At 35.4% G+C, this 23,102-nt stretch overlaps 8 protein-coding genes across 22 annotated transcripts in view; 3 read left to right on the top strand and 5 right to left on the bottom strand.

Annotated features, from left to right (window-relative positions):
• LOC104735904 overlaps window positions 1-6,525 on the top strand; it is an 18,170-nt gene extending 11,645 nt beyond the window's left edge. The window contains exon 8 of the mRNA XM_019244978.1: window positions 6,451-6,525. Within this exon, the coding sequence (XP_019100523.1) occupies window positions 6,451-6,510 (60 nt within the window). The 3' untranslated portion in view covers window positions 6,511-6,525. The remainder of the gene's footprint in view (window positions 1-6,450) is intronic.
• LOC104736152 (nuclear pore complex protein Nup98-Nup96-like) overlaps window positions 1-12,149 on the top strand; it is a 19,588-nt gene extending 7,439 nt beyond the window's left edge. For 4 of the 14 annotated variants that reach the window (XM_010456682.2, XM_010456326.2, XM_010456120.2 and 1 more), the window contains 9 exons: window positions 3,360-3,425; window positions 3,518-3,610; window positions 3,698-3,763; window positions 3,856-3,981; window positions 11,187-11,252; window positions 11,345-11,437; window positions 11,525-11,590; window positions 11,683-11,808; window positions 11,894-12,149. In XM_010456682.2, the coding sequence (XP_010454984.1) occupies window positions 3,360-3,425; window positions 3,518-3,610; window positions 3,698-3,763; window positions 3,856-3,981; window positions 11,187-11,252; window positions 11,345-11,437; window positions 11,525-11,590; window positions 11,683-11,808; window positions 11,894-11,989 (798 nt within the window). In that variant the 3' untranslated portion in view covers window positions 11,990-12,149. Of the gene's footprint in view, window positions 1-3,359; window positions 3,426-3,517; window positions 3,611-3,697; window positions 3,764-3,855; window positions 3,982-11,186; window positions 11,253-11,344; window positions 11,438-11,504; window positions 11,591-11,682; window positions 11,809-11,893 lie in introns of those variants that run through there. The other 10 variants (XR_759657.2, XM_010456474.2, XM_010456403.2 and 7 more) reach the window with 10 other exon arrangements.
• On the bottom strand, window positions 5,157-6,432 carry LOC104736055. The gene is made up of 2 exons (XM_010456012.2): window positions 6,135-6,432; window positions 5,157-6,017 (listed from the first exon to the last, which is right to left on the bottom strand). The coding sequence occupies exon 2, from the start codon at window positions 6,010-6,012 to the stop codon at window positions 5,335-5,337; it is 678 nt and encodes a 225-aa protein (XP_010454314.1). The 5' UTR covers window positions 6,013-6,017; window positions 6,135-6,432; the 3' UTR covers window positions 5,157-5,334.
• Window positions 12,228-13,588, bottom strand: LOC104736922. The gene is made up of 3 exons (XM_019244985.1): window positions 13,412-13,588; window positions 13,225-13,308; window positions 12,228-12,419 (listed from the first exon to the last, which is right to left on the bottom strand). The coding sequence occupies exons 1-3, from the start codon at window positions 13,523-13,525 to the stop codon at window positions 12,408-12,410; spliced, it is 210 nt and encodes a 69-aa protein (XP_019100530.1). The 5' UTR covers window positions 13,526-13,588; the 3' UTR covers window positions 12,228-12,407.
• On the bottom strand, window positions 13,984-16,360 carry LOC104736984 (cytochrome b561 and DOMON domain-containing protein At3g07570-like). The gene is made up of 4 exons (XM_010457112.1): window positions 16,088-16,360; window positions 15,595-16,000; window positions 14,435-14,727; window positions 13,984-14,343 (listed from the first exon to the last, which is right to left on the bottom strand). Exons 1-4 carry the CDS (start codon window positions 16,271-16,273, stop codon window positions 14,113-14,115), a joined length of 1,116 nt encoding a protein of 371 aa, XP_010455414.1. The 5' UTR covers window positions 16,274-16,360; the 3' UTR covers window positions 13,984-14,112.
• LOC104737080 lies at window positions 17,751-19,633 on the bottom strand. The gene is made up of 6 exons (XM_010457215.2): window positions 19,474-19,633; window positions 19,312-19,340; window positions 18,742-18,888; window positions 18,439-18,489; window positions 18,219-18,271; window positions 17,751-18,109 (listed from the first exon to the last, which is right to left on the bottom strand). Exons 1-6 carry the CDS (start codon window positions 19,521-19,523, stop codon window positions 17,996-17,998), a joined length of 444 nt encoding a protein of 147 aa, XP_010455517.1. The 5' UTR covers window positions 19,524-19,633; the 3' UTR covers window positions 17,751-17,995.
• LOC104737173 (small nuclear ribonucleoprotein Sm D1) lies at window positions 19,949-21,049 on the top strand. Its single transcript, XM_010457316.2, has 4 exons — window positions 19,949-20,044; window positions 20,194-20,270; window positions 20,522-20,713; window positions 20,803-21,049. Exons 1-4 carry the CDS (start codon window positions 20,031-20,033, stop codon window positions 20,874-20,876), a joined length of 357 nt encoding a protein of 118 aa, XP_010455618.1. The 5' UTR covers window positions 19,949-20,030; the 3' UTR covers window positions 20,877-21,049.
• Window positions 21,117-22,093, bottom strand: LOC104737261. Of its 2 annotated transcripts, XM_010457432.2 has the most exons (3): window positions 21,842-22,093; window positions 21,660-21,738; window positions 21,117-21,584 (listed from the first exon to the last, which is right to left on the bottom strand). In XM_010457432.2, exons 1-3 carry the CDS (start codon window positions 21,845-21,847, stop codon window positions 21,214-21,216), a joined length of 456 nt encoding a protein of 151 aa, XP_010455734.1. In that variant the 5' UTR covers window positions 21,848-22,093; the 3' UTR covers window positions 21,117-21,213. The 2 variants fall into 2 exon arrangements, with proteins under 2 accessions (XP_010455734.1, XP_010455810.1); XM_010457508.1 differs by lacking the exon at window positions 21,842-22,093 and having other exon boundaries at window positions 21,660-21,744.

Here is a 23,102-nt window from a genome sequence, read left to right on the forward strand (position 1 = left end):
TTTTCTTTGTGTGGAGTATATTTACTTCTGTTTTGATATGGATATATTTATATTATTTGGACTTTTCCTTTTTTTTTTTTGTCGTCAATATATATTTGTATTTTGTAGATATGTTTTACCAACTGATTGAAGACATCTATAAAAGAATAGGTTATGTTATCTTTTATTAAGTTACATATTTATATTAAACAATACGTTATTTTACAAAGTTCAGATTCTTATTGTTTGAAAATACATTATTTTTAAAAGTTCAAAATCACATTTATTTATGAGAAAGTTGTCAAAACTATATATATTTTTTTTGAACAAAGAGAAAATTGTCAAACAAACTATAAATTAGTATTTGATATTTTGATATATGAAACATTGACACAAACGATTGGTCTATGTTAGTTTTGAGCCTTTTTTCATCAGAACTTTTATTTTTCTCCCCTTTAATAAGATGAAGATTTCGTTTATTACTTGTCGTATCTTTTAATTTATAAAAGACCAGATTAGGATCCGCCCGATGTGCGGGTTTAGATTTTTAAAAATAAAATTAAATTTAAAAGAATAGAAAGTAAATATTTTAGTAATAATTTTATTAATTAGTAATTTTGACGTCGAACTTTATATAATAAGATACGACACATTATAGTATTAGTAATTCAAAATGATTATTTCCACAATTTGTATATTATACATATTTAGTATTAGAGTTAATAATAAAATCTTGTTTTAAATTACAATTAAAATGTTTTGATGAAAAAAAAAAATTGAACAAGTTAATAATTTGTTATGATTGTCAATTTCACATGGTCAATTTATTAATATGTATGAAAATAATCTAAGAGGATATGGAAGAAAGGTAAAAAGTAAATAATGAACGAGGCCGAATTATGCCTTCAATATGGGCTTCGTGGCCTTAGGCTCAAATACCATCGAAAACATTTAGTTTGTTTTTATAAATGTTAGAATTTAGACAATTGTTTCGTCATTGTTTTGGCGATTTAGGGTTCGTCTCAGACCGCAGCGTCGGTCCAGCCTCAAGCTCACCATCGAGAATCTTCACTGCCTAGTGCCTACGCCTCGTATTCATTTCGCAGCCATATCTATTTCTAAAACCCTGCCCTGGTTGGTTTTTCTCCATCCGGCGCCGCCTCTCAAAGCCTCTGCTTCTCCGAAGGTCACCTCTCATCGATTTGATGATGGATTACAATAAAAAATCATGCCGGATCAGGAATCAGCAGGTAAACATATCTCAAATGGCGTTAATTTGACTATTGTGTCTGTTTTATTTACTAAATTGAGCTTGCGGCCTCAATTTTGAAGAGGCGAGCATACGAAACGGGTCATTGGGCACGGTCACGGTCTAAAAACGGGTTAACGACGAAACGGGTCATCGGGCACGGGTCTTTGAAATGGGTCTTCTTGACCCGTATGAGGTACTACTTATATATATAGTCTGTAACTACTTTTTTTTTTCCCCCTTTTTTTTATCTTCTCTACGACCTCACTTCGCTCTCCTTTTGCATTGTTAGTTCGGCAGCTCAGCTCAAACCAAAATCGCTCCATAGTGATCACCTCCTTCGGTAATTCTTGTAACTTCTTCTTTTTCTTCTTCTTCTTCCTCGCGTCTTCTTCTTTACTCTTCGTCGTGAGTCTGTTCTGGTTGAATCACGAGCTTTCTTGCTCGTTCTTATGCTTGCTCGTTCTTATGCTTGACTCGTTCTCCTTTTGCATCGTTAGTTCGGCAGCTCAGCTCAAACCAAAATCGCTCCATAGTGATCACCTCCTTCGGTAAATTCTTGTAACTTCTTCTTCCTCGCGTCTTTTTCTTTACTCTTCGTCGTGAGTCTGTTCTGGTTGAATCACGAGCTTTCTTGCTCGTTCTTATGCTTGACTCTTTTATCGTTTATCATAAACTCTCTGTAAACTTCTCTGTCTCTTCTTCTTTTTCTGCGTTCTTGCTTGTTCAAATTGTTCGTGAGTATGTTTTTGTTCGTGCTCGTCTTCTTTGGATTGTAACCATTTTCCTCTGTAGATTTGCTTTTGCTTCAATTTGGATTGTAGTCTGTTTTCTTATACGCTCACTCCTCTCTTTACGTTTTGTGTCCATTCTAAATCCTTAAAGGTTGATGTTTCTTTTGGAATGTAGAGGCTTTGGTAGTTTGTGAAAGCCAAATAAACACATCTCTCTTAGTTTTGAGTCTGTTTTTAACCGTCTTTCTCTGTAGATTTGCTACAAAGGTAGGTTCTTTTGCTTCAATTTGGATTGTAGTCTGTTTTCTTATACGCTCACTCCTCTCTTTACGTTTTGTGTCCATTCTAAATCTTTAGTTTAAGAACAGTGAAGTTTCTTTTGGAATTTAAACCTTTTTGGTTGATGTTTCTTTTGGAATCTAGAGTCTTTGGTAGTTTGTGAAAGCCAAACAAAACACATCTCTCTTTTAATAGGTTTGTATTTCCATTTTTTCTTGGTTTTTCAGATATGGCGATGAACTGTGAATCATGTGGAAACACAAGAGCTTTGGTTTATTGTTGGGACTGTGGCCAACCGAGAATCTGTGTTCCAACATTCCAACACTTTGGAGATCACATCAGGACACATATGCATAGTCCTGTGTGTGATCTCTGTTCAGTGAAGCCAGCCCTTGTTCGTTGTTTTAATGGTGGTGGGTTATACTTTTGTCAGAACTGTTTTGTGGGTCAGGCTCAGGAGTGTGTTGTCAGAAAAGACCATCTGGCTGTTGTCCCCTTCTCAGGACACATTGTAAGTATTTTCTGAAATCCCGTTTTACCTGAAATCCCGTTTTACATGTTTTACCTTTTTAACTCACTAATTTTGTACAAACACAGTATTGTTCTGCTGCACCGACTCAGCAACTCACCGTAGCTGCACCGACTCAGCAACTCCCCCTCCTAGCGGTAGTATTCCTCTCACCAATCTCTTAAAATCTGATTCAGAAATGTCACACCCTTTCTGTAGCTTTCATTCTTTTCATTCTTTTCGCAGACTGCACAGACTGCATCTGGTTCAGTTTTGCAGACATCACAGTACCTACCCCAGTCAGCCTTATCTGAAATACTTGATAACGTCCCACCTTTCTCTACTAGTCACCAGCTGGTAAAATGAATATTGTGTAGTTTGTGAAGTTATCTTCTGTAGCTAAATATAAAATAATATTTTGACAGCTAAATATAAAATAATATTTTGACTCTTTTCGCAGTGTTCAACTTCCTCAATGGCGTCTACCTCGGGAGTTCGTGTGGTTGAAGACCAAACACAGCAGGTGAGAGTTAGTCTGTCTAATAATCCTAATTGTTTCGATTCTTCTCTGATCCATAAACAGATCTTAGATTCCCTTTCGTTTCTGCAGTCTACTTTGGGTTTTGGTTTGAGTCAAAACCGCCTAAGCTTTCCTTCCACTTCGGGATTCCGTCCAGTAAGACTTACTCATGATTTGGAAGATCTTTACTGTTAGGCAGAATGATCCATAAGTTCCCTTTGTTTCTCAAGTCACGTTTCTTTTTGCAGACTGGCTTGCAGGCTTCAGGTTCGCAGTTGCAGAGTTCAACTTCCTCAATGGCGTCTACCTCGGTTGGTGTGATTAGAGACCACCCACAGCAGGTGAGAGTTAGTCTGTCTAATAATTCTAATTGTTTCGATTCTTCTCTGATCCATAAACACATCTTAGATTCCCTTTCGTTTCTGCAGTCTACTTTGGGTTTTGGTTTGAGTCAAAACCGCCCAAGCTTTCCTTCCACTTCGGGATTCCGTCCAGTAAGACTTACTCATGATTTGGAAGATCTTTACTGTTAGGCAGAATGATCCATAAGTTCCCTTTGTTTCTCAAGTCACGTTTCTTTTTGCAGACTGTATCTAGTTCATACCAACTAGCTTCGCAGACTGGCTTGCAGGGTTCAGGTTGGCAGTTGCAGAGTTTAACTTCCTCAATACCATCTGCCTCGGTTGGTGTGATTAGAGACCACCCACAGCAGGTGAGAGTTAGTCTGTCTAATAATCCTTAGGTCCCTTTGTTTTTACTTTATTCTTGTTATGTGTAATAATGTCGTTCTTTTGAAGTCTTCGCAGGACCCTATTGCTGATCAATCTGCATCTCCTCCTCGTGAATTGGGTTTGTTCCCACTAAAACCTTCCAAAAGACAGAGGAGGGAATGAAGACAGATGGTATTGTGATATACAAGGAGATTTGTTTGTAGTGGACCACTGGTTCTATGTTTTTTTCTTTTGGATCTATTTTTTTGTGTTCAGAATGTTGAACAAACAATTCTTTGGTTGTTGACTTGGTGGCCATAAAAATATGGATGAGTTATCTTTAGCTTCTGTTCGAGAACGCCCTTGACATCTTTTCTTCCACGGGATTAGTCTACTATTTTTTTTTTTTTGAGATTTTCTAATCTAATGAAACACACAATTAGCAAGTGATTTTGAAATAGACCATATAAGTAAAATGTGTTCCTCAGTTTCGTAAGAAAACAGTTCAGCACACATATATATATATATATATATATGTGTATTTTATTAAGGTTTTTTTGAATATCCTACAAATATATCCATCTGAATATAAAAGAAAAATTTGTATATGTTATATATTAACAAGACTTTTGGTAAAAAACAAAGAAATTTTTTTTTTTAATGTAGAAATAATATTTGCCTTGCGCAGGTACTTTACTAGTGGTATTCCAGTAAATGTTTTCTAGATAGTTTTGAATCAGTAAGAATAATTAAATGAGGATCTACTAATATACATAATAGAGATAGATATATACTTTTTAATTATTAAAAAAATGTGAACTGGAATTTTTTGTATTATTGTTAATATTCTTTCTAGATAGTTTTATAGTGAGTTCATATCATAGACGATGATATATTTCTTTTTTTTAAAAAAGTTTGTAGTATTCCATCGCCGGAAATAATGGATTTTGTTATTAACTTCGTCAACGTTTCTATACAACCAAATAAGCAATTACTTTTCAACAAAAAGAAATAAATAATTATATTCCTAAACGAAACCATGAATTATCGGCCCGATTGTTTCGGTATTCTATTAATTGAAAGTGTTTTAATACTAATTCTAGATAGCTACTAATTAAGAGACAATCAAACGATCAATAAGTACTATACATTAAGAAAAGAAAAAAAAATGAAAAAAAATCTAGAAGATCATAACTTCCATCCAAAAGATTGCCTTTTAATTTTTTTTTTTTATTTTTAAAGAATTAGGGAATTATGTTACGAAACCGAAAGCAATAACTCACGTAGAACTAGAATCCAATGAAAATCTTTAAAACAAAAAGGACATAAACAAAATTAAAGCTTAAGAAACATTTCTATTGACCGGGCCCTGTGGAAGACAACGCCGGAGGATGAGTCGGTGATAAGCTGAAACAAGAGTCTTCGATGAGAAAATTGCGAGAGAGTCTCTTGCAGCTCACGCAAAGCACAAACCTCATATGCGGCGTCACTGCCCTGCCCTGGTGATTGGTAAAGTGAATTACTCGGTCACAATTATCGCATAAAAGGTGATCGTGCTGAGGACAGTAAACGACAGCGTTTGAAGCTACGCATGATTCACATTTCATTGCAAACATCCATCTCTCGCAATTGTTATGCCCGTTGCAGCTCATCTCAAACATCCCTTCTCTTCTCTGGAGGTGAACCACATGAGGTAGCATATGCTCACGCTCATGATGCTGATGCTGATGCTGATGCTCATGATAGGGGTTATTAAGATGTAGAGGAACAAGATTGACGATTTCATAGCGATGGCCATCGGGAACGCAGTTGTAACGGAGTGAATAACATGATTGGCAAAGAACGATTTTGTGGTCAAAGCAGATGAGTAAACCTGGATTAACCCAGCATTTTTCGCATAGTTGGTAACGTATGTGTCCTGCATCAGGTCCACGATGTCGCATGCAGTCACAAGCAATGCACAAGTTAGTCGCCTCCGTAAAACAGTGGATCTCGGCTGGTCTACGTCTACATGTGTGACACATTTGTGCCATATTTCCTGAAAGATAACTCAAAAGAATAATATTATCACAACAATTATAACCCTTTACCAACAACAAAAAAAGAAGATTATTCAACAAATACTAATAACATAAATAAAGCATAGGAGAAGAACCTTCAGCAGAAAGAGAGAAGGAAGCCAGCCAACGTTTTTTTTTTCTTTTCCTTGTGTGGAGTATATTTGCTTCTGTTTTGATATGGATATATTTATATTATTTGGATTTTTCCTTTTTTTTTTGTCGTCAATATATATTTGTATTTTGTAGATATGTTTTACCAACTGATTGAAGACATCTATAAAAGAATAGGTTCTGTTATCTTTTATTAAGTTACATATTTATATTAAACAATACGTTATTTTACAAAGTTCAGATTTTTATTATTTGAAAATACATTATTTTTAAAAGTTCAAAATCACATTTATTTATGAGGTTATGAAGCAGATGCCACCTCTTCCGGTGAAGGTCAACGAAGTTAATAATTTGTTATGATTGTCATTATCACATGGTCAATTTATTAATATGTATGAAAATAATCTAAGAGGATATGGGAAGAAAGGTAAAAAGAAAATAATGTACGAGGCCGAATTATGCCTTCAATATGGGCTTCGTGGCCTTAGGCTCAAATACCATCAAAACATTTAGTTTGTTTTTATAAATGTTAGAATTTAGACAATTGTTTCGTCATTGTTTTGGCGATCTGGGAAATGGAGAAACACGTAGACATTGGCTGATTACAAACGGAGAAGAGTAGGAGTAAATTGTTAGTTGCATCTCTAATCTCATCCTTTTTGTTGTAAATAGATACACCGAAATATCCAATGTGACATTTGGTCTACGCTTTTGACATCTCTTATTCCACGGGATTAGTCTACTATTTTTTTTTTTTTGAGATTTTCTAATCTAATGAAACACACAATTAGCAAGTGATTTTGAAATAGACCATATAAGTAAAATGTGTTCCTCAGTTTCGTAAGAAAACAGTTCAGCACACACACATATATATATATATATATATGTATTTTATTAAGGTTTTTTTTGAATATCCTACAAATATATTCATCTGAATATAAAAGAAAAATTTGTATATGTTATATATTAACAAGACTTTTGGTAAAAAACAAAGAAAAAAAGTTTTTTTAATGTAGAAATAATATTTGCCTTGCGCATGTAATTTACTAGTGGTATTCCAATAAATGTTTTCTAGATAGTTTTGAATCAGCAAGAATAATTAAATGAGGATCTACTAATATACATAATAGAGATAGATATATACTTTTTAATTATTAAAAAAATGTGAACCGGAAATTTTGGTATTATTGTTAATATTCTTTCTAGATAGTTTTATAGTGAGTTCATATCATAGACGATGATATATATATATATATATATATATATTTTTTAAAGTTTGTAGTATTCCATCGCCGGAAATAATGGATTTTTTTTATTAACTTCGTCAACGTTTCTATACAACCAAATAAGCAATTACTTTTCAACAAAAATAAATAAATAATTATATTCCTAAACGAAACCATGAATTACCGGCCCGATTGTTTCGGTATTCTATTAATTGAAAGTGTTTTAATACTAATTCTAGATAGCTACTAATTAAGAGACAATCAAAAAAAGGAGAGAAGGAAGAATCTTATAACCCTTATAAGATTGTTTTAATATTATCACAACAATTATAACCCTTTACCAACAACAAAAAAAGAAGATTATTCAACAAATACTAATAACATAAATAAAGCATAGGAGAAGAACCTTCAGCAGAAGGAGAGAAGGAAGCCAGCCAACGTTTTTTTTTTTTTTTCTTTGTGTGGAGTATATTTACTTCTGTTTTGATATGGATATATTTATATTATTTGGACTTTTCCTTTTTTTTTTTTGTCGTCAATATATATTTGTATTTTGTAGATATGTTTTACCAACTGATTGAAGACATCTATAAAAGAATAGGTTATGTTATCTTTTATTAAGTTACATATTTATATTAAACAATACGTTATTTTACAAAGTTCAGATTCTTATTGTTTGAAAATACATTATTTTTAAAAGTTCAAAATCACATTTATTTATGAGAAAGTTGTCAAAACTATATATATTTTTTTTGAACAAAGAGAAAATTGTCAAACAAACTATAAATTAGTATTTGATATTTTGATATATGAAACATTGACACAAACGATTGGTCTATGTTAGTTTTGAGCCTTTTTTCATCAGAACTTTTATTTTTCTCCCCTTTAATAAGATGAAGATTTCGTTTATTACTTGTCGTATCTTTTAATTTATAAAAGACCAGATTAGGATCCGCCCGATGTGCGGGTTTAGATTTTTAAAAATAAAATTAAATTTAAAAGAATAGAAAGTAAATATTTTAGTAATAATTTTATTAATTAGTAATTTTGACGTCGAACTTTATATAATAAGATACGACACATTATAGTATTAGTAATTCAAAATGATTATTTCCACAATTTGTATATTATACATATTTAGTATTAGAGTTAATAATAAAATCTTGTTTTAAATTACAATTAAAATGTTTTGATGAAAAAAAAAAATTGAACAAGTTAATAATTTGTTATGATTGTCAATTTCACATGGTCAATTTATTAATATGTATGAAAATAATCTAAGAGGATATGGAAGAAAGGTAAAAAGTAAATAATGAACGAGGCCGAATTATGCCTTCAATATGGGCTTCGTGGCCTTAGGCTCAAATACCATCGAAAACATTTAGTTTGTTTTTATAAATGTTAGAATTTAGACAATTGTTTCGTCATTGTTTTGGCGATTTAGGGTTCGTCTCAGACCGCAGCGTCGGTCCAGCCTCAAGCTCACCATCGAGAATCTTCACTGCCTAGTGCCTACGCCTCGTATTCATTTCGCAGCCATATCTATTTCTAAAACCCTGCCCTGGTTGGTTTTTCTCCATCCGGCGCCGCCTCTCAAAGCCTCTGCTTCTCCGAAGGTCACCTCTCATCGATTTGATGATGGATTACAATAAAAAATCATGCCGGATCAGGAATCAGCAGGTAAACATATCTCAAATGGCGTTAATTTGACTATTGTGTCTGTTTTATTTACTAAATTGAGCTTGCGGCCTCAATTTTGAAGAGGCGAGCATACGAAACGGGTCATTGGGCACGGTCACGGTCTAAAAACGGGTTAACGACGAAACGGGTCATCGGGCACGGGTCTTTGAAATGGGTCTTCTTGACCCGTATGAGGTACTACTTATATATATAGTCTGTAACTACTTTTTTTTTTCCCCCTTTTTTTTATCTTCTCTACGACCTCACTTCGCTCTCCTTTTGCATTGTTAGTTCGGCAGCTCAGCTCAAACCAAAATCGCTCCATAGTGATCACCTCCTTCGGTAATTCTTGTAACTTCTTCTTTTTCTTCTTCTTCTTCCTCGCGTCTTCTTCTTTACTCTTCGTCGTGAGTCTGTTCTGGTTGAATCACGAGCTTTCTTGCTCGTTCTTATGCTTGCTCGTTCTTATGCTTGACTCGTTCTCCTTTTGCATCGTTAGTTCGGCAGCTCAGCTCAAACCAAAATCGCTCCATAGTGATCACCTCCTTCGGTAAATTCTTGTAACTTCTTCTTCCTCGCGTCTTTTTCTTTACTCTTCGTCGTGAGTCTGTTCTGGTTGAATCACGAGCTTTCTTGCTCGTTCTTATGCTTGACTCTTTTATCGTTTATCATAAACTCTCTGTAAACTTCTCTGTCTCTTCTTCTTTTTCTGCGTTCTTGCTTGTTCAAATTGTTCGTGAGTATGTTTTTGTTCGTGCTCGTCTTCTTTGGATTGTAACCATTTTCCTCTGTAGATTTGCTTTTGCTTCAATTTGGATTGTAGTCTGTTTTCTTATACGCTCACTCCTCTCTTTACGTTTTGTGTCCATTCTAAATCCTTAAAGGTTGATGTTTCTTTTGGAATGTAGAGGCTTTGGTAGTTTGTGAAAGCCAAATAAACACATCTCTCTTAGTTTTGAGTCTGTTTTTAACCGTCTTTCTCTGTAGATTTGCTACAAAGGTAGGTTCTTTTGCTTCAATTTGGATTGTAGTCTGTTTTCTTATACGCTCACTCCTCTCTTTACGTTTTGTGTCCATTCTAAATCTTTAGTTTAAGAACAGTGAAGTTTCTTTTGGAATTTAAACCTTTTTGGTTGATGTTTCTTTTGGAATCTAGAGTCTTTGGTAGTTTGTGAAAGCCAAACAAAACACATCTCTCTTTTAATAGGTTTGTATTTCCATTTTTTCTTGGTTTTTCAGATATGGCGATGAACTGTGAATCATGTGGAAACACAAGAGCTTTGGTTTATTGTTGGGACTGTGGCCAACCGAGAATCTGTGTTCCAACATTCCAACACTTTGGAGATCACATCAGGACACATATGCATAGTCCTGTGTGTGATCTCTGTTCAGTGAAGCCAGCCCTTGTTCGTTGTTTTAATGGTGGTGGGTTATACTTTTGTCAGAACTGTTTTGTGGGTCAGGCTCAGGAGTGTGTTGTCAGAAAAGACCATCTGGCTGTTGTCCCCTTCTCAGGACACATTGTAAGTATTTTCTGAAATCCCGTTTTACCTGAAATCCCGTTTTACATGTTTTACCTTTTTAACTCACTAATTTTGTACAAACACAGTATTGTTCTGCTGCACCGACTCAGCAACTCACCGTAGCTGCACCGACTCAGCAACTCCCCCTCCTAGCGGTAGTATTCCTCTCACCAATCTCTTAAAATCTGATTCAGAAATGTCACACCCTTTCTGTAGCTTTCATTCTTTTCATTCTTTTCGCAGACTGCACAGACTGCATCTGGTTCAGTTTTGCAGACATCACAGTACCTACCCCAGTCAGCCTTATCTGAAATACTTGATAACGTCCCACCTTTCTCTACTAGTCACCAGCTGGTAAAATGAATATTGTGTAGTTTGTGAAGTTATCTTCTGTAGCTAAATATAAAATAATATTTTGACAGCTAAATATAAAATAATATTTTGACTCTTTTCGCAGTGTTCAACTTCCTCAATGGCGTCTACCTCGGGAGTTCGTGTGGTTGAAGACCAAACACAGCAGGTGAGAGTTAGTCTGTCTAATAATCCTAATTGTTTCGATTCTTCTCTGATCCATAAACAGATCTTAGATTCCCTTTCGTTTCTGCAGTCTACTTTGGGTTTTGGTTTGAGTCAAAACCGCCTAAGCTTTCCTTCCACTTCGGGATTCCGTCCAGTAAGACTTACTCATGATTTGGAAGATCTTTACTGTTAGGCAGAATGATCCATAAGTTCCCTTTGTTTCTCAAGTCACGTTTCTTTTTGCAGACTGGCTTGCAGGCTTCAGGTTCGCAGTTGCAGAGTTCAACTTCCTCAATGGCGTCTACCTCGGTTGGTGTGATTAGAGACCACCCACAGCAGGTGAGAGTTAATCTGTCTAATAATTCTAATTGTTCCGATTCTTCTCTGATCCATAAACACATCTTAGATTCCCTTTCGTTTCTGCAGTCTACTTTGGGTTTTGGTTTGAGTCAAAACCGCCCAAGCTTTCCTTCCACTTCGGGATTCCGTCCAGTAAGACTTACTCATGATTTGGAAGATCTTTACTGTTAGGCAGAATGATCCATAAGTTCCCTTTGTTTCTCAAGTCACGTTTCTTTTTGCAGACTGTATCTAGTTCATACCAACTAGCTTCGCAGACTGGCTTGCAGGGTTCAGGTTGGCAGTTGCAGAGTTTAACTTCCTCAATACCATCTGCCTCGGTTGGTGTGATTAGAGACCACCCACAGCAGGTGAGAGTTAGTCTGTCTAATAATCCTTAGGTCCCTTTGTTTTTACTTTATTCTTGTTATGTGTAATAATGTCGTTCTTTTGAAGTCTTCGCAGGACCCTATTGCTGATCAATCTGCATCTCCTCCTCGTGAATTGGGTTTGTTCCCACTAAAACCTTCCAAAAGACAGAGGAGGGAATGAAGACAGATGGTATTGTGATATACAAGGAGATTTGTTTGTAGTGGACCACTGGTTCTATGTTTTTTTCTTTTGGATCTATTTTTTTGTGTTCAGAATGTTGAACAAACAATTCTTTGGTTGTTGACTTGGTGGCCATAAAAATATGGATGAGTTATCTTTAGCTTCTATTCGAGAACGCCCTTGACATCTCTTCTTCCACGGGATTAGTCTACTATTTTTTTTTTTTGAGATTTTCTAATCTAATGAAACACACAATTAGCAAGTGAATAAGGTAAGTCGTTTACAAAGACAAAAAGTTTTTTTCTTTTGTTTAGAAGATTATTCAAAGCATCTTTAGAAGTGCCAAGTGAAGATCGCAACTCTCTGACAGATCAGACAAGTCTTTGGTTAATTTGGGCTTGGTAGCTTCCAAGAGTCTTCAACTCTCAGCCTACAAGAAGACACAATGTTCGATTAAAATTGGTTTCAAGCTGAAAGGTTTGAGACTAGAAGGGCTATATCCTAAAAGTGCACAGCCGTGATGCATTTCATACAACCCCAGAAGAATACACAACGGTGAGTAAGAAATAGGATATACATAATGTGAGGGTATGGCAATTGTGATATACTATCTTATGAAAACCTTTCATCATACAACAGAGTGAAGTTGATACATGATTGGAGGAACAAGCCGAGCATAGTGCAAATGAATCATCTCAAAGTCTACAACAGAGTGAAGTTAATACATGATTGGAGGAAGAAGTCGAGCATAGTGCAAATGAATCATTTCAAAGTCTACAACACTAAGGGCTACTACTACTACTATTACTAATGTAACCAGATCCTGTGAGACTGTTTTTGTTATTGAAATTCACCAAAACTAGAGAGACTCTAAACTCTAATGCAATTGTCCAAGCCAACTCTAGAAAACTAACATGTTGTGGCTTATATAGGCAGTGGTGAACTCTCAAAGTCTGAAACTATCCTTTCTTACATCAGAAGCAGTAACAGCAAACTATATAACTCTTAGTTAACCTCTGCGAAATTCTTGAATTCTCTCAGTTGATTAAAAACAAATTTGGAGTAATCTGATGAACAATGAGAAGTAACTCGCTCACCTAAACCAAAGAGCTTTCTAAGAAACTCACATCACATGAACAGCTTGATTGATCAACAACAAGCGTTACGAGATTATTTAGACTAACAATCAAATCACATTTTACGGATGGAGAGAGAGGTAGAGAGAGAGAGCTGACCTGAGCTGGAGTAGGATTCTCATAACCACCAGACGACTCCAAACCTGAAACCCTACCTTCCAGAGCATTGAATTTCTCCTTCATCTGCATCAATCGAACCAATTTTGTTTAGGATTTTTCCAAGACATTCGCATGAAAACTTCCCCAAAGAAAAATGATTTTAGAAAACATTGGGAAAATATTTTACATCAGAAGTAATAGCGAAACGTTCTGCATAGAGATCACGCCACACGAGATGAGCAATTGAACCTCCGCTGACGGAAAACCCAAGCGTAAACCAGAGAAGTCGAGTTCTCAACATCTTTTCTTCTTCTTCTTCTTCTTCTTCCTCTTCCAATTTCTTCTGCAATGTCTCCGAATCTCTCTGACGCATTCAGAGTCCTCATCAATCATATGGGCCTTCCTTTCTTATCTAGATGGGCCGTTATTATAGCCCATTACATTGCCAAGCAAACTTAAAGCATTGAAGTTTTTTTTATTGTGTGCTCTGGTTAAACAAATTACAATGTAGAGTATGTATCCCAATGTAAATGGATATATAGTGGGTTTAGTAAAATTTTCTGGATCATTGATTGATTTGAAGTTTAATGTAGATTAATTTGCTTACTAGTAAAAATGTCACATATGATATAACCAAAATAAAAAATGACTCTCATAGCCAAAATACATTAGTTGGATAAATCTTGAAACAAATTATAACTTCTTTATACAGTGAAAAATAAAGATCTCAGTATAACCACAAATTAATTCTTATAGAACTTCCAAAAAATAAAAGATTCATTCAAATGATTAGTCAATAACTTGTTCAATACATCACACTGTCCTATCCAAGATAATATGGTAGCAAGAAAATAAAAGAGAGAAATTTTTATTTAAAGAAACAAAAAATTACTTGTTCTTAAACTTTCTAACTTCTAATCCAATAGCCGTCAAAGCCAAAACAGCGACAGCAAAACCGTAACCGCCATTCCAAGCAGAACCAGCTTTAGCCAAATGAATACCATAGAAGATGTTAGAGATAGCCAGTATTATCAGAATTCTTCCAATGTTATGATGATACCAGTTCCAATATTTCCTGTACTTGGATTGCTTATCTGGTCGAGCTAGCAATGCCAACATCTGTAAATATCATAAAATAAAACCGAAATATTCATTATTCTAGTGTTCTTTGTAGTATATAATTCTAGAGTGCTGCTAAAAGAAGAGGAACCTGGAGAACGCCCATGACGAGTATGGTTATCCCAAGGCCTTTGTGCGTGGAAACATTATTGGCCTTGAGACGGTTTTCAAGAACCAAACCGCAAATGACACCAGTTAAACCGAGGAGAAAACCAGTTGTTTGGAGAGCGATATGGGCATAGAACCATGTGGGGTCCCATTGCTTCATGTGTCGAGCCACGATGGCGCCAATGATAACTATTATTCCCCATCCGAACATGTTCATTAGCCCATGTGTCTTCCTTAGCTTAGAGTGTGGTGAACCTTTAACCACACTTTGCGAACCTATTGATTCATCAATGGAAAAACAAAACATATATTGATCAGTCTATGACACAAGAAGTACATTCAGAACACAAACTCAATTGTCGCTCCACAATAATATAGTTGTTCTTTATTTTAGTTTTATACCCTCCTTGATTATCTTTAAACATCCCAAACACTGTACTTCTACACGTATTGATGAAAACGTGTTTTTTACTGCATCTCACTATCATCAATACCAAAATAGAAAGTAATGAGACGATAATGAAAAACTAAACTTGTAAGATCATCATTCTCTTTTGTCTTTATTACCCGACATATATTGTCGAATTGCAATGTGATACAAAACTCAACAACCAAAACTTAATTACTACTCCAAGCTACGACAACCTAGAATTCCAGAGAGTCCCAAAATCTCATAATATAGGTAAAAAAACTTTCCTTTTCCAAAGTGGTAGCAATAAAACATTATCTTCGTTTGTTGGCGGCCGGAATGAAATCAATTATATAAATTAGAAATTAGTCACTATTGTTTTGTTAATTAGTAGTATTTGGAAATTATCAAAGAGAGATTAGTACGTAGTAGTTGGGGAAAAAACAACGTATATTAGTACAAAAAGTGGGTATGAAGTGAAAATGACTCCAACAAAGTACTATAATTATACTACGATCCTTTTGAACCAGTTCCTAATCGTCATCATGGCTTGCGTTTAATATTTTCTTTTACTAAATAAAAAATACTACGTTGTGAGGAGGCGGATACTAAACTAGTGGATATATAATTAAACGGTGATTAAACAAGTCAAATAAAGGATTAATTCAAGATTGACTTTAAAATAATTAGTCAAATGAAATAATTAGAACAAGCTGAATTGGTCTTTGGCTGACCTGTAATATAATTGATGGTCGTGGTGGTCACGAACCGATGCTCTCTCAACCTGTAGTCCGGCGAAGTTGGGAAAAATCCGGCAGGTCCCATAGCGTAAAGTAGACTCTGACGCGGCAGCTCCGCCGTCAACTGAAAACTCATGTATATACGTGACGACACTGACTCGATCTTTAACGACTTGTCGACGATCGTTAGATCTCCTTGGTCAGGATTCACCTCGCCTGGGGATTTCCCTCCGAGCAAGTACTGTTTCACTGTTCCTGCGCCGCCGTCGGAAGGTATCCAACCGACGATCGCGCTGCTTCCGATCATCTGACCGTTGGTTGAGAATCCGATCCCGATGAAGGCGCTTGAATCCGGAGCTGATAAGATGAAGCTCCATGTGTTCTCCACCGTTCTAGCATACTGCAGCAAATTTTGTTTTCTCAAAATTTGATTTGTATGTTTTCAGAATTAGAAAGTTATAAAAATTCTAAAATTAGAAAGACTTACTCGGAGGATGTAGTTTTGGAGAGTCCAAGCTTCAACGCATTGAAGGAGAGTGGCGTTGAAGGTGAGGTCGTTGAGAGGTAGAGTTGAATTGCATGATTCTCTAGCTTGTTGAGCATTAACTATGGTGGTGGGGAGAGCAATTAATGATAAGCTCAAGATGATGAAGGAAACAGAATTAAGCTTCATCTTTTTTTTTGTTCTCTGTGTCTTTGGATCTGAAAGATGAAAGAGAGAGAGGAAAGTAATGAAGGGATCATGATGATGATGACGACGACAATGAGTTGTATATATATCTTGTTTTTATGAGATAGTGTGTGTTGAAGCAGTTGTTGATTCAACTAATTATATTTTATTGTGTCGTTACAATTCGTTTTCTTTTATGATTACTAGTCATGTAAGATTAAAAAAAATAAAGAGCTCTGTTTCCATTAAGAAAGTGTATAATACTTTGTGTCGTGTGGGAAGCTATAGTTTCGTTCTCTCTGTCTCTCTCATTGCTTTAGATGTGGGAAAATGATTGAAATGTACCCATTACATTTAACCAGTTCTGATCGTTTAAAGACAAGACAATAAATTGACCAAAATAAGGACAAAATGATAAATTTATTTTCAATTTTTGGAGTACTTGTTATAAAACCTTAGCTTTAATTCATTACACCAATCTCGGTCTAAGTTTCCAAGTCAACTGCTTTATATTGATTGGGTGTGCCGTGTGCGGTGTGCCACCCACATGCTTATTGTATTGATCGACGAATGGTATTTTGTTCTAATATAAGAAGCATACAGTATATTAAATCTTGGTGTAAGCGAATTTAATACTTGGATTTAAACAAACTTTTAACAACTACAGTAAAACCTCTATAAATTAATAATGTTGGGACCAAGACATTTTATTAATTTATAGTGATATTAATTTATCTATAAATTAATAATTATTATTTTATAATATAAATTAATAATTATTATTTTATAGGTATATTTTTAATTGTTTAATTTTTAAAAAACTATGAATTGAGACAATTTTTGCAAAATAAGATTAGAATTTTGGATGTTGTAAATTTTATGGTATTGGAATTGAATTTGAAATAATTAAAAAATATTATTGACAATGAATTACAAATATTATAGACAAATTCACTTATACATATGACATAAATATTCAAATTTATGAATAAGAATATCAATTCTCGTATTTTAATAGTCTATCAAACTATAAAAATGTAAATGATGCATATTTAGAAATTGAAAATTTTAAAAAGTTTTAGCTGTTTTATGAAATGTTATAGAATATTTTATATCATTATAGTTTGAAGATACAACATAACAATTTTTTTATATATATAAGGTTTAAGAGAAACATACTTTACTATATCAGCATATATATATATATATTTACATGATTATTAATTTATGATATTATTGAGACTATATTTTACGTGAGGATTTCAAAAAAAATATTATCTTATTATCTTATCGAATTTTGTTAATTTTTACACTGTCCCGACTTGGGACTAGTTAAATTTATTAATTTATATTGTTTATTAATTTATAGAGTATTAATTTATAGAGGTTTTACTGTATAGTAGTGTTTTTTTTAGCTAGACGGTCTATTTACTGAATCCGTTGAATTAAAAGGACGTTTCGAATCTTTCAATAACATGAATGAAACCAGGAAAGGAGCGATGTGAGATGGTAAACGTGACTGTTAGTCAAATCTCCGGTTTGGGTTTTTTTTTACACTTTCAGGGACCAGAGAAAAAGACCGATCGTGAGAAAAACAATATTCGTTATCCTACTACACACACAAAACCAAAAGTCATTGACACATCACCGCTTGTGCCATCTCAACAAACACCCAACACCATTTTCACTAGTCTATATGGGATCCATCAGCAGAACAAGGACCATTCAATTGTTAGAACTTGACGATTTTAGCATCAGCAATCCTCGGCGCACTTCAGTCATGTAATCCGTTGGCGACATCTTTTGAGGAGGCAGTGTGTTGTTTGCTGCAGCCAGGATCTGTAATTGTTTCATCCCACAAAGCAAGAGACATGAGTCTCATCATTAATGAAAACGAGCATCTTAATAGAACTAAAAGCATATGATAAGAGTTTAGAGTCAGTTCTACCTGGTGAGGTAGTTTACCCCAAACACTTCCTTCATAGTACATGATTGGTCGCTCTGTGAAATAGCAGGTAAACTTGACAATCAGTTATACTCGATTAGCTGGGATGCAGAGATCAAGGTGGGAACTATAGGTATATTTCATTGCGTTTGGAGCCAACTCAAGCAGAACAAGTGTAACAGACAAAAAGGATAAAGAAAAACTTGGAAGCCCTTAATCTCACCAGATAGATCCACAGTCGGGTCATTGTATTCATGCATTGCAGCTGCCCATCCTGTTCATTGAACAAATCAAGAGCAAGTAAATAATACAAGCACATAAACTGAGTGCATAAGCCGTGAATTTAACACACCATATCTATGAAGTTCAAAGATTTCTAAAAAGGAGCATGACCAATAAAATAGCACTGACTCATCAGATGTTAAGCAATTAGCATAGCAACAGTTGATACAAGAAGGACCAGACATTGACACAGAGCAAATAATAAAACCACTCAAATGTTTAAAGAGATAGTTCAGATTCATACGTTGGCTCAAAAGCTGAGAAGCTTCACTCGTAGAGCAGTCCTTTAGTGGTATTATCTTTATCCCCTGGGGTTTGACTTCCATCTGAGGAACAGTAGCAAGAGGCTGATTTCGCTCTCCATCCTTGTTCTGTTGGCCACTTGTTCGATCTGCATTTCACTCTTTCTTTAGCCAAGAACAATATCATAACGAGCAAAACCTGATATATAGCTTGAACGATGATGCTTCAAGAAAACAGGCATAAAAATGGATCAAGAACACACATTGAGAGATACATCAACCAGAGGATTTGCTAATAAAGAGAGAGCGAGATCTAAATTCCAGGCTATAACCTAATAGATCACTTTCTTAAAACGATTCTTGAGGTTACCCAACTATCCCCAATACAAATGTTTACAGATTCGGTTGCAATCAATTACTTCTCTTCCTCGAACAATCAATGATTCTAACCTATAACCTCCACAGAACTAGATCCGATCGTAACGAAGAACACATCTGATTCGTTTCTCTAGTAAGAATCAAGAGAGAAGGCGAAGAAGAAAGAGAGAGCGAGAGAGAGAGAGATAACGTACCTTCCTTGCGGCGATTCCCAGAAGGCTTCCTGCGAGACGGAGAAGAGACAGCAAGAGGAAAGATCAGAGAGACGAAGTAGCGAAATCAACAGAGTAAAGATCACTCGAAATCAGTAAAGTGAGAGGAAGAAGAAGAAGAAGAAGAAGAAGAAGAGAAGTTACCTTTGATTTGGGGGAGTGTATCGTTTCGTACTGGATCTCGAATCTGCCATTGACGAGTTAGGGTTTGCGAAGTTTTCTCAGAGAAGTCTCTCTCTCTCTCTACCGGTGGAGGAGATCTGTCAAGTCTTTAACGCAGAGTGAGAGAGAGAACGTTGAAAAGCGTCGTCTCCGTCTCCTCTTTAAGTCGTTTAATCTTCACGCGCGTCTACTTTATCGCGTGTTTATCAAACGCTCGCGCGCTTTTATTAATTTACGCCCCTTTCCAAAATTTACGTTTCGTGTCTTATGTTTCTCCTGAAATTGAAATTTGGTCCTCTTTAATCAATTATCTGGTTAGCGGAACCAAACTGTATTTTAAATTTTTGGTTAAAAACGTAACTGATAAACACTTGGACTTTTTTTATGGGCCTTATTACATTTGTGATCGGCCCAATAACCTGATGGATCCAGAACCAAAATCGGATCTGAACCGGCTCCGTTTCGAGGTCTCTCTCACTGCGTAAAGAAGGGTTTTGAGGGTTTTCTTTGTTGTTTGTTCTTCTTCTTCGCATCCAAAGATGAAGCTCGTCAGGTACTGTTTCGATCTCTATTCCTATATACTGATTATTTCGTTTTGTTCATAATCTTAGTTAGCTTCGGGTATGGAATCTATTACTGTTATTGAGACTGAGCTGATTTATGTTTTTTTTTTTGGGGATTTGGTGTGACTGGATCGAGTAGGTTTTTGATGAAGTTAAACAATGAGACTGTGTCGATCGAGCTGAAGAACGGGACTGTGGTCCATGGAACCATCACTGGTATGTTCTATTTAGCATCCAGTATCTTTTGTTGTAGTTCGTCTCACCTTTCTTCTCTCTCGATTTCTTCGTTTCTAGGTCTTAGTTGCTGTTACTGATACAAGTCGCGATCTGTTCCCTAATTTTGAATTTGATCCATTGGCTCTACTCGCATCCTTGTGATCATAGTAGGTTGAGAAAACAGTCCAATTAGGATTCACTATCCAAAAGTGTATATTTATTGAGAAGTTAAGTTTGATGAATTTGGGCAGGTGTTGATGTGAGCATGAATACTCACTTGAAGACAGTGAAGATGGCTCTGAAGGGGAAAAACCCAGTGACACTTGATCATCTCAGCTTGAGGGGTAACAATATCCGATACTACATTCTTCCTGATAGCTTGAACCTGGAGACTTTACTTGTGGAAGACACTCCTAGAGTTAAGCCTAAGAAGCCTGTTGCTGGTAAATGCTCCATTCATTTTCGATGTTACTGAGCTTGTCTTCGTAAGCTATAAGACTACTTTATCAATCCATTTATCTTTCATCTGTAGGGAAACCTGTTGGACGCGGTCGTGGACGAGGTCGTGGGCGTGGTCGTGGCGGTGGTGGTGGCAGAGGTCGTTAGATGTAGTAATGCACTCGAAAAAGTTGTTAAGGTATGTGAGTTAGGAGAATGTACCCGAGTTATGTATCTAGCAACTCTTGCAAAGGAAAGATTTGATTAAGAATTGTTGCTTGTAAGGAAGTTACTCTGTAATGCGATTCCATGGATAACAAAGATTTTAGCTTTACATGTTATAAGAGCATGTACAAGTAGATGATTTGTGTTGTTTTGAGAGCTCTAGGCTATTTATTCATGTGCCAAATCTGACTATCAAAATGCATTAACAAGCTGACTGACAATCTTGGTATAGAAAAACTGCATCTCCTTCGTTAGTCTTCCACTTGAAACATGTGAGATCTCACATGATCCTGCAATTGGGATCATGATTGTATACGGGTTCCCCAATCTGATAGTAAGGATCACATGGGTGGTGATAGGTAGATGGCACGCCATATCCATAAGGCCATGGTTGACAGCATGGCTCAGGTTTTTCCTCTTCAGTTTTCTTCTCATCTGTTTTCGTCTCATCGGGTTTCTTCTCATCCGGTTTTTTGTCACCATCTGGCTTTTTTTCATCATCTTTTGGTGGTTCAACTTTGGCTACGCTAACAAGCTCCGCAAATGCTACTTTTTTCCTCAGTGTGTTGATTAGAGCGATCATATCGACTTCAACACCAGTCACCTCAATCTGGTTCCTGTGATCTCCCTTTATTTCCACAGCGCTCACGCCTAAACACCAATGGACAAGATCTTTAGATTCAAATAGAATTACAATCATCAGGATAGGGTTTGTATCTTTGTTACCTTTAAACTGAACCGCAGTTTTCAGTGCTTTTGCTCTGGTTTTGTCTTCAGTCATAGCAACTCGTAGCAGGATCTTTTGCTGCATACAGAAAGAAAACATCTTAACATCTCTAGAGAAGTCTCTCTCTCTTTCACAAGAGTATTCAAGTTATTTACTTGTTTTTGAGTACAGAAATACATACCTTCATGTTTTGTCTTCTTCACGGCCGGGTTTACAGGATGAGTAAAGAGATGGTCTGCTTGAGAATTCGCTTTGAATGTTTGATAGAATTTTGGTTAGAAATTTCGGTGTCTTCTTCTTTAGATCACAAATTTGAGGAAATAGAAATAAGGATCGCTTGATTCTTATATATTAATCACTTGTTATATGAGTCGTTGTCTTAAACCAACGGAATCGGCTGGTTTGAATTTCCTTGTCAGTTTCATATCTTTGTTCCTAACGTGTTTTATTGGTTCTAGTTGCCGACTCGAACAAGCTTATTGCCAATTCTATAATATAAAAAAACGAACTATAAAATCGTTATTTGATTGCGTCAAAAAATTAGATTAATAGTTATTTGACTGGGTCAAAATAAATTGGTTAAATATTGATACACAGTACAATTAAATATTTGTTTAATATACCATATAGTCTGTTAGTTTTATACATGTAAGGCTAAAGACTTATAATTTTTTGAGTCAATATTTCAATTATGATATTTAATAAGTCTATTTTATATATCATCCAGTTGTGTTTAGCAAATGAATAAGAACAGACGGGGATTCAAGTCTTCGTCTTCTCTCAAGTACATGTTTCCCTCTAACTTCCTAATTAATCGAAAAACAGATTAAATTGACTACTAATCTGTCATCCATCTGTATTAACAAATATTAGATGCTTGACTTGCAATATGTATTGTTCGTTGGCAATCGTTTTTTTTTCTAATATAATGAAACACAATTAGCTTCTTAATTTATACTAATGTGTTTGTCTATGCTAATTTGACTTTTATTTCTTAAAACATTTGCAGTGATATCAGCAATTTGATCAAAAATAGATATCAAAACTCATGGAGATAAAAACGGTGAAAGCTGCGTTAAGTAACATTTACGTATTTATGAATGATCGTATTATCCAAAATGTAAAAAAAAAACAGAGTGTACTACTGGCCGTAAAAGATATTTCTCCAAACTCTCATACTGCCTAATTTGGAGCACCACATATACACAAAGCAACAGTAATAACTGCATAATCTTTTTTGTCTAAAAAGTCTAAAAGTATTCAAGAAGTCATGTCCATTCCATGCTAACTGAAAGAAATGGACAGTACGGTAAATATTAGAAAAAAAACTAGCTAAGGCGACATTGTAGACTTTAGTGAACATGGAGACTAATTTATCGCTTGCCTCTGTGACTCTCAATTCACGTAAGAGTATCAAACTCGAATAAAAAAATATTTAAATG

The sequence above is a fragment of the Camelina sativa genome, chromosome 1 (genome assembly GCF_000633955.1).
Source record: "Camelina sativa cultivar DH55 chromosome 1, Cs, whole genome shotgun sequence".
Classification (NCBI taxonomy): Eukaryota; Viridiplantae; Streptophyta; class Magnoliopsida; order Brassicales; family Brassicaceae; genus Camelina; species Camelina sativa.

What these genes read in the sequence shown, in the direction of transcription:
- LOC104737080 (XM_010457215.2), bottom strand. Translation starts at nt 19,523, where the DNA reads ATGGCAGATTCGAGATCCAGTACGAAACGATACACTCCCCCAAATCAA. An exon ending in TGGGAATCGCCGCAAGGAAG is followed by an intron (nt 18,889 to 19,311) that starts GTACGTTATCTC and finishes AGTGAAATGCAG; the next exon opens with ATCGAACAAGTGGCCAACAG. An exon ending in GGGGTAAACTACCTCACCAG is followed by an intron (nt 18,110 to 18,218) that starts GTAGAACTGACT and finishes AAACAATTACAG; the next exon opens with ATCCTGGCTGCAGCAAACAA.
- LOC104736055 (XM_010456012.2), bottom strand. Translation starts at nt 6,012, where the DNA reads ATGGCACAAATGTGTCACACATGTAGACGTAGACCAGCCGAGATCCAC.
- LOC104737261 (XM_010457432.2), bottom strand. An exon ending in AACTGCGGTTCAGTTTAAAG is followed by an intron (nt 21,585 to 21,659) that starts GTAACAAAGATA and finishes ATTGGTGTTTAG; the next exon opens with GCGTGAGCGCTGTGGAAATA.
- LOC104736922 (XM_019244985.1), bottom strand. Translation starts at nt 13,525, where the DNA reads ATGTTGAGAACTCGACTTCTCTGGTTTACGCTTGGGTTTTCCGTCAGC. An exon ending in GTTTCGCTATTACTTCTGAT is followed by an intron (nt 13,309 to 13,411) that starts GTAAAATATTTT and finishes CGATTGATGCAG; the next exon opens with ATGAAGGAGAAATTCAATGC.
- LOC104737173 (XM_010457316.2), top strand. An exon ending in GGTCCATGGAACCATCACTG is followed by an intron (nt 20,271 to 20,521) that starts GTATGTTCTATT and finishes GAATTTGGGCAG; the next exon opens with GTGTTGATGTGAGCATGAAT. An exon ending in GCCTAAGAAGCCTGTTGCTG is followed by an intron (nt 20,714 to 20,802) that starts GTAAATGCTCCA and finishes TTTCATCTGTAG; the next exon opens with GGAAACCTGTTGGACGCGGT.
- LOC104736984 (XM_010457112.1), bottom strand. Translation starts at nt 16,273, where the DNA reads ATGAAGCTTAATTCTGTTTCCTTCATCATCTTGAGCTTATCATTAATT. An exon ending in GACCATCAATTATATTACAG is followed by an intron (nt 14,728 to 15,594) that starts GTCAGCCAAAGA and finishes ATGAATCAATAG; the next exon opens with GTTCGCAAAGTGTGGTTAAA. An exon ending in TCGTCATGGGCGTTCTCCAG is followed by an intron (nt 14,344 to 14,434) that starts GTTCCTCTTCTT and finishes TGATATTTACAG; the next exon opens with ATGTTGGCATTGCTAGCTCG.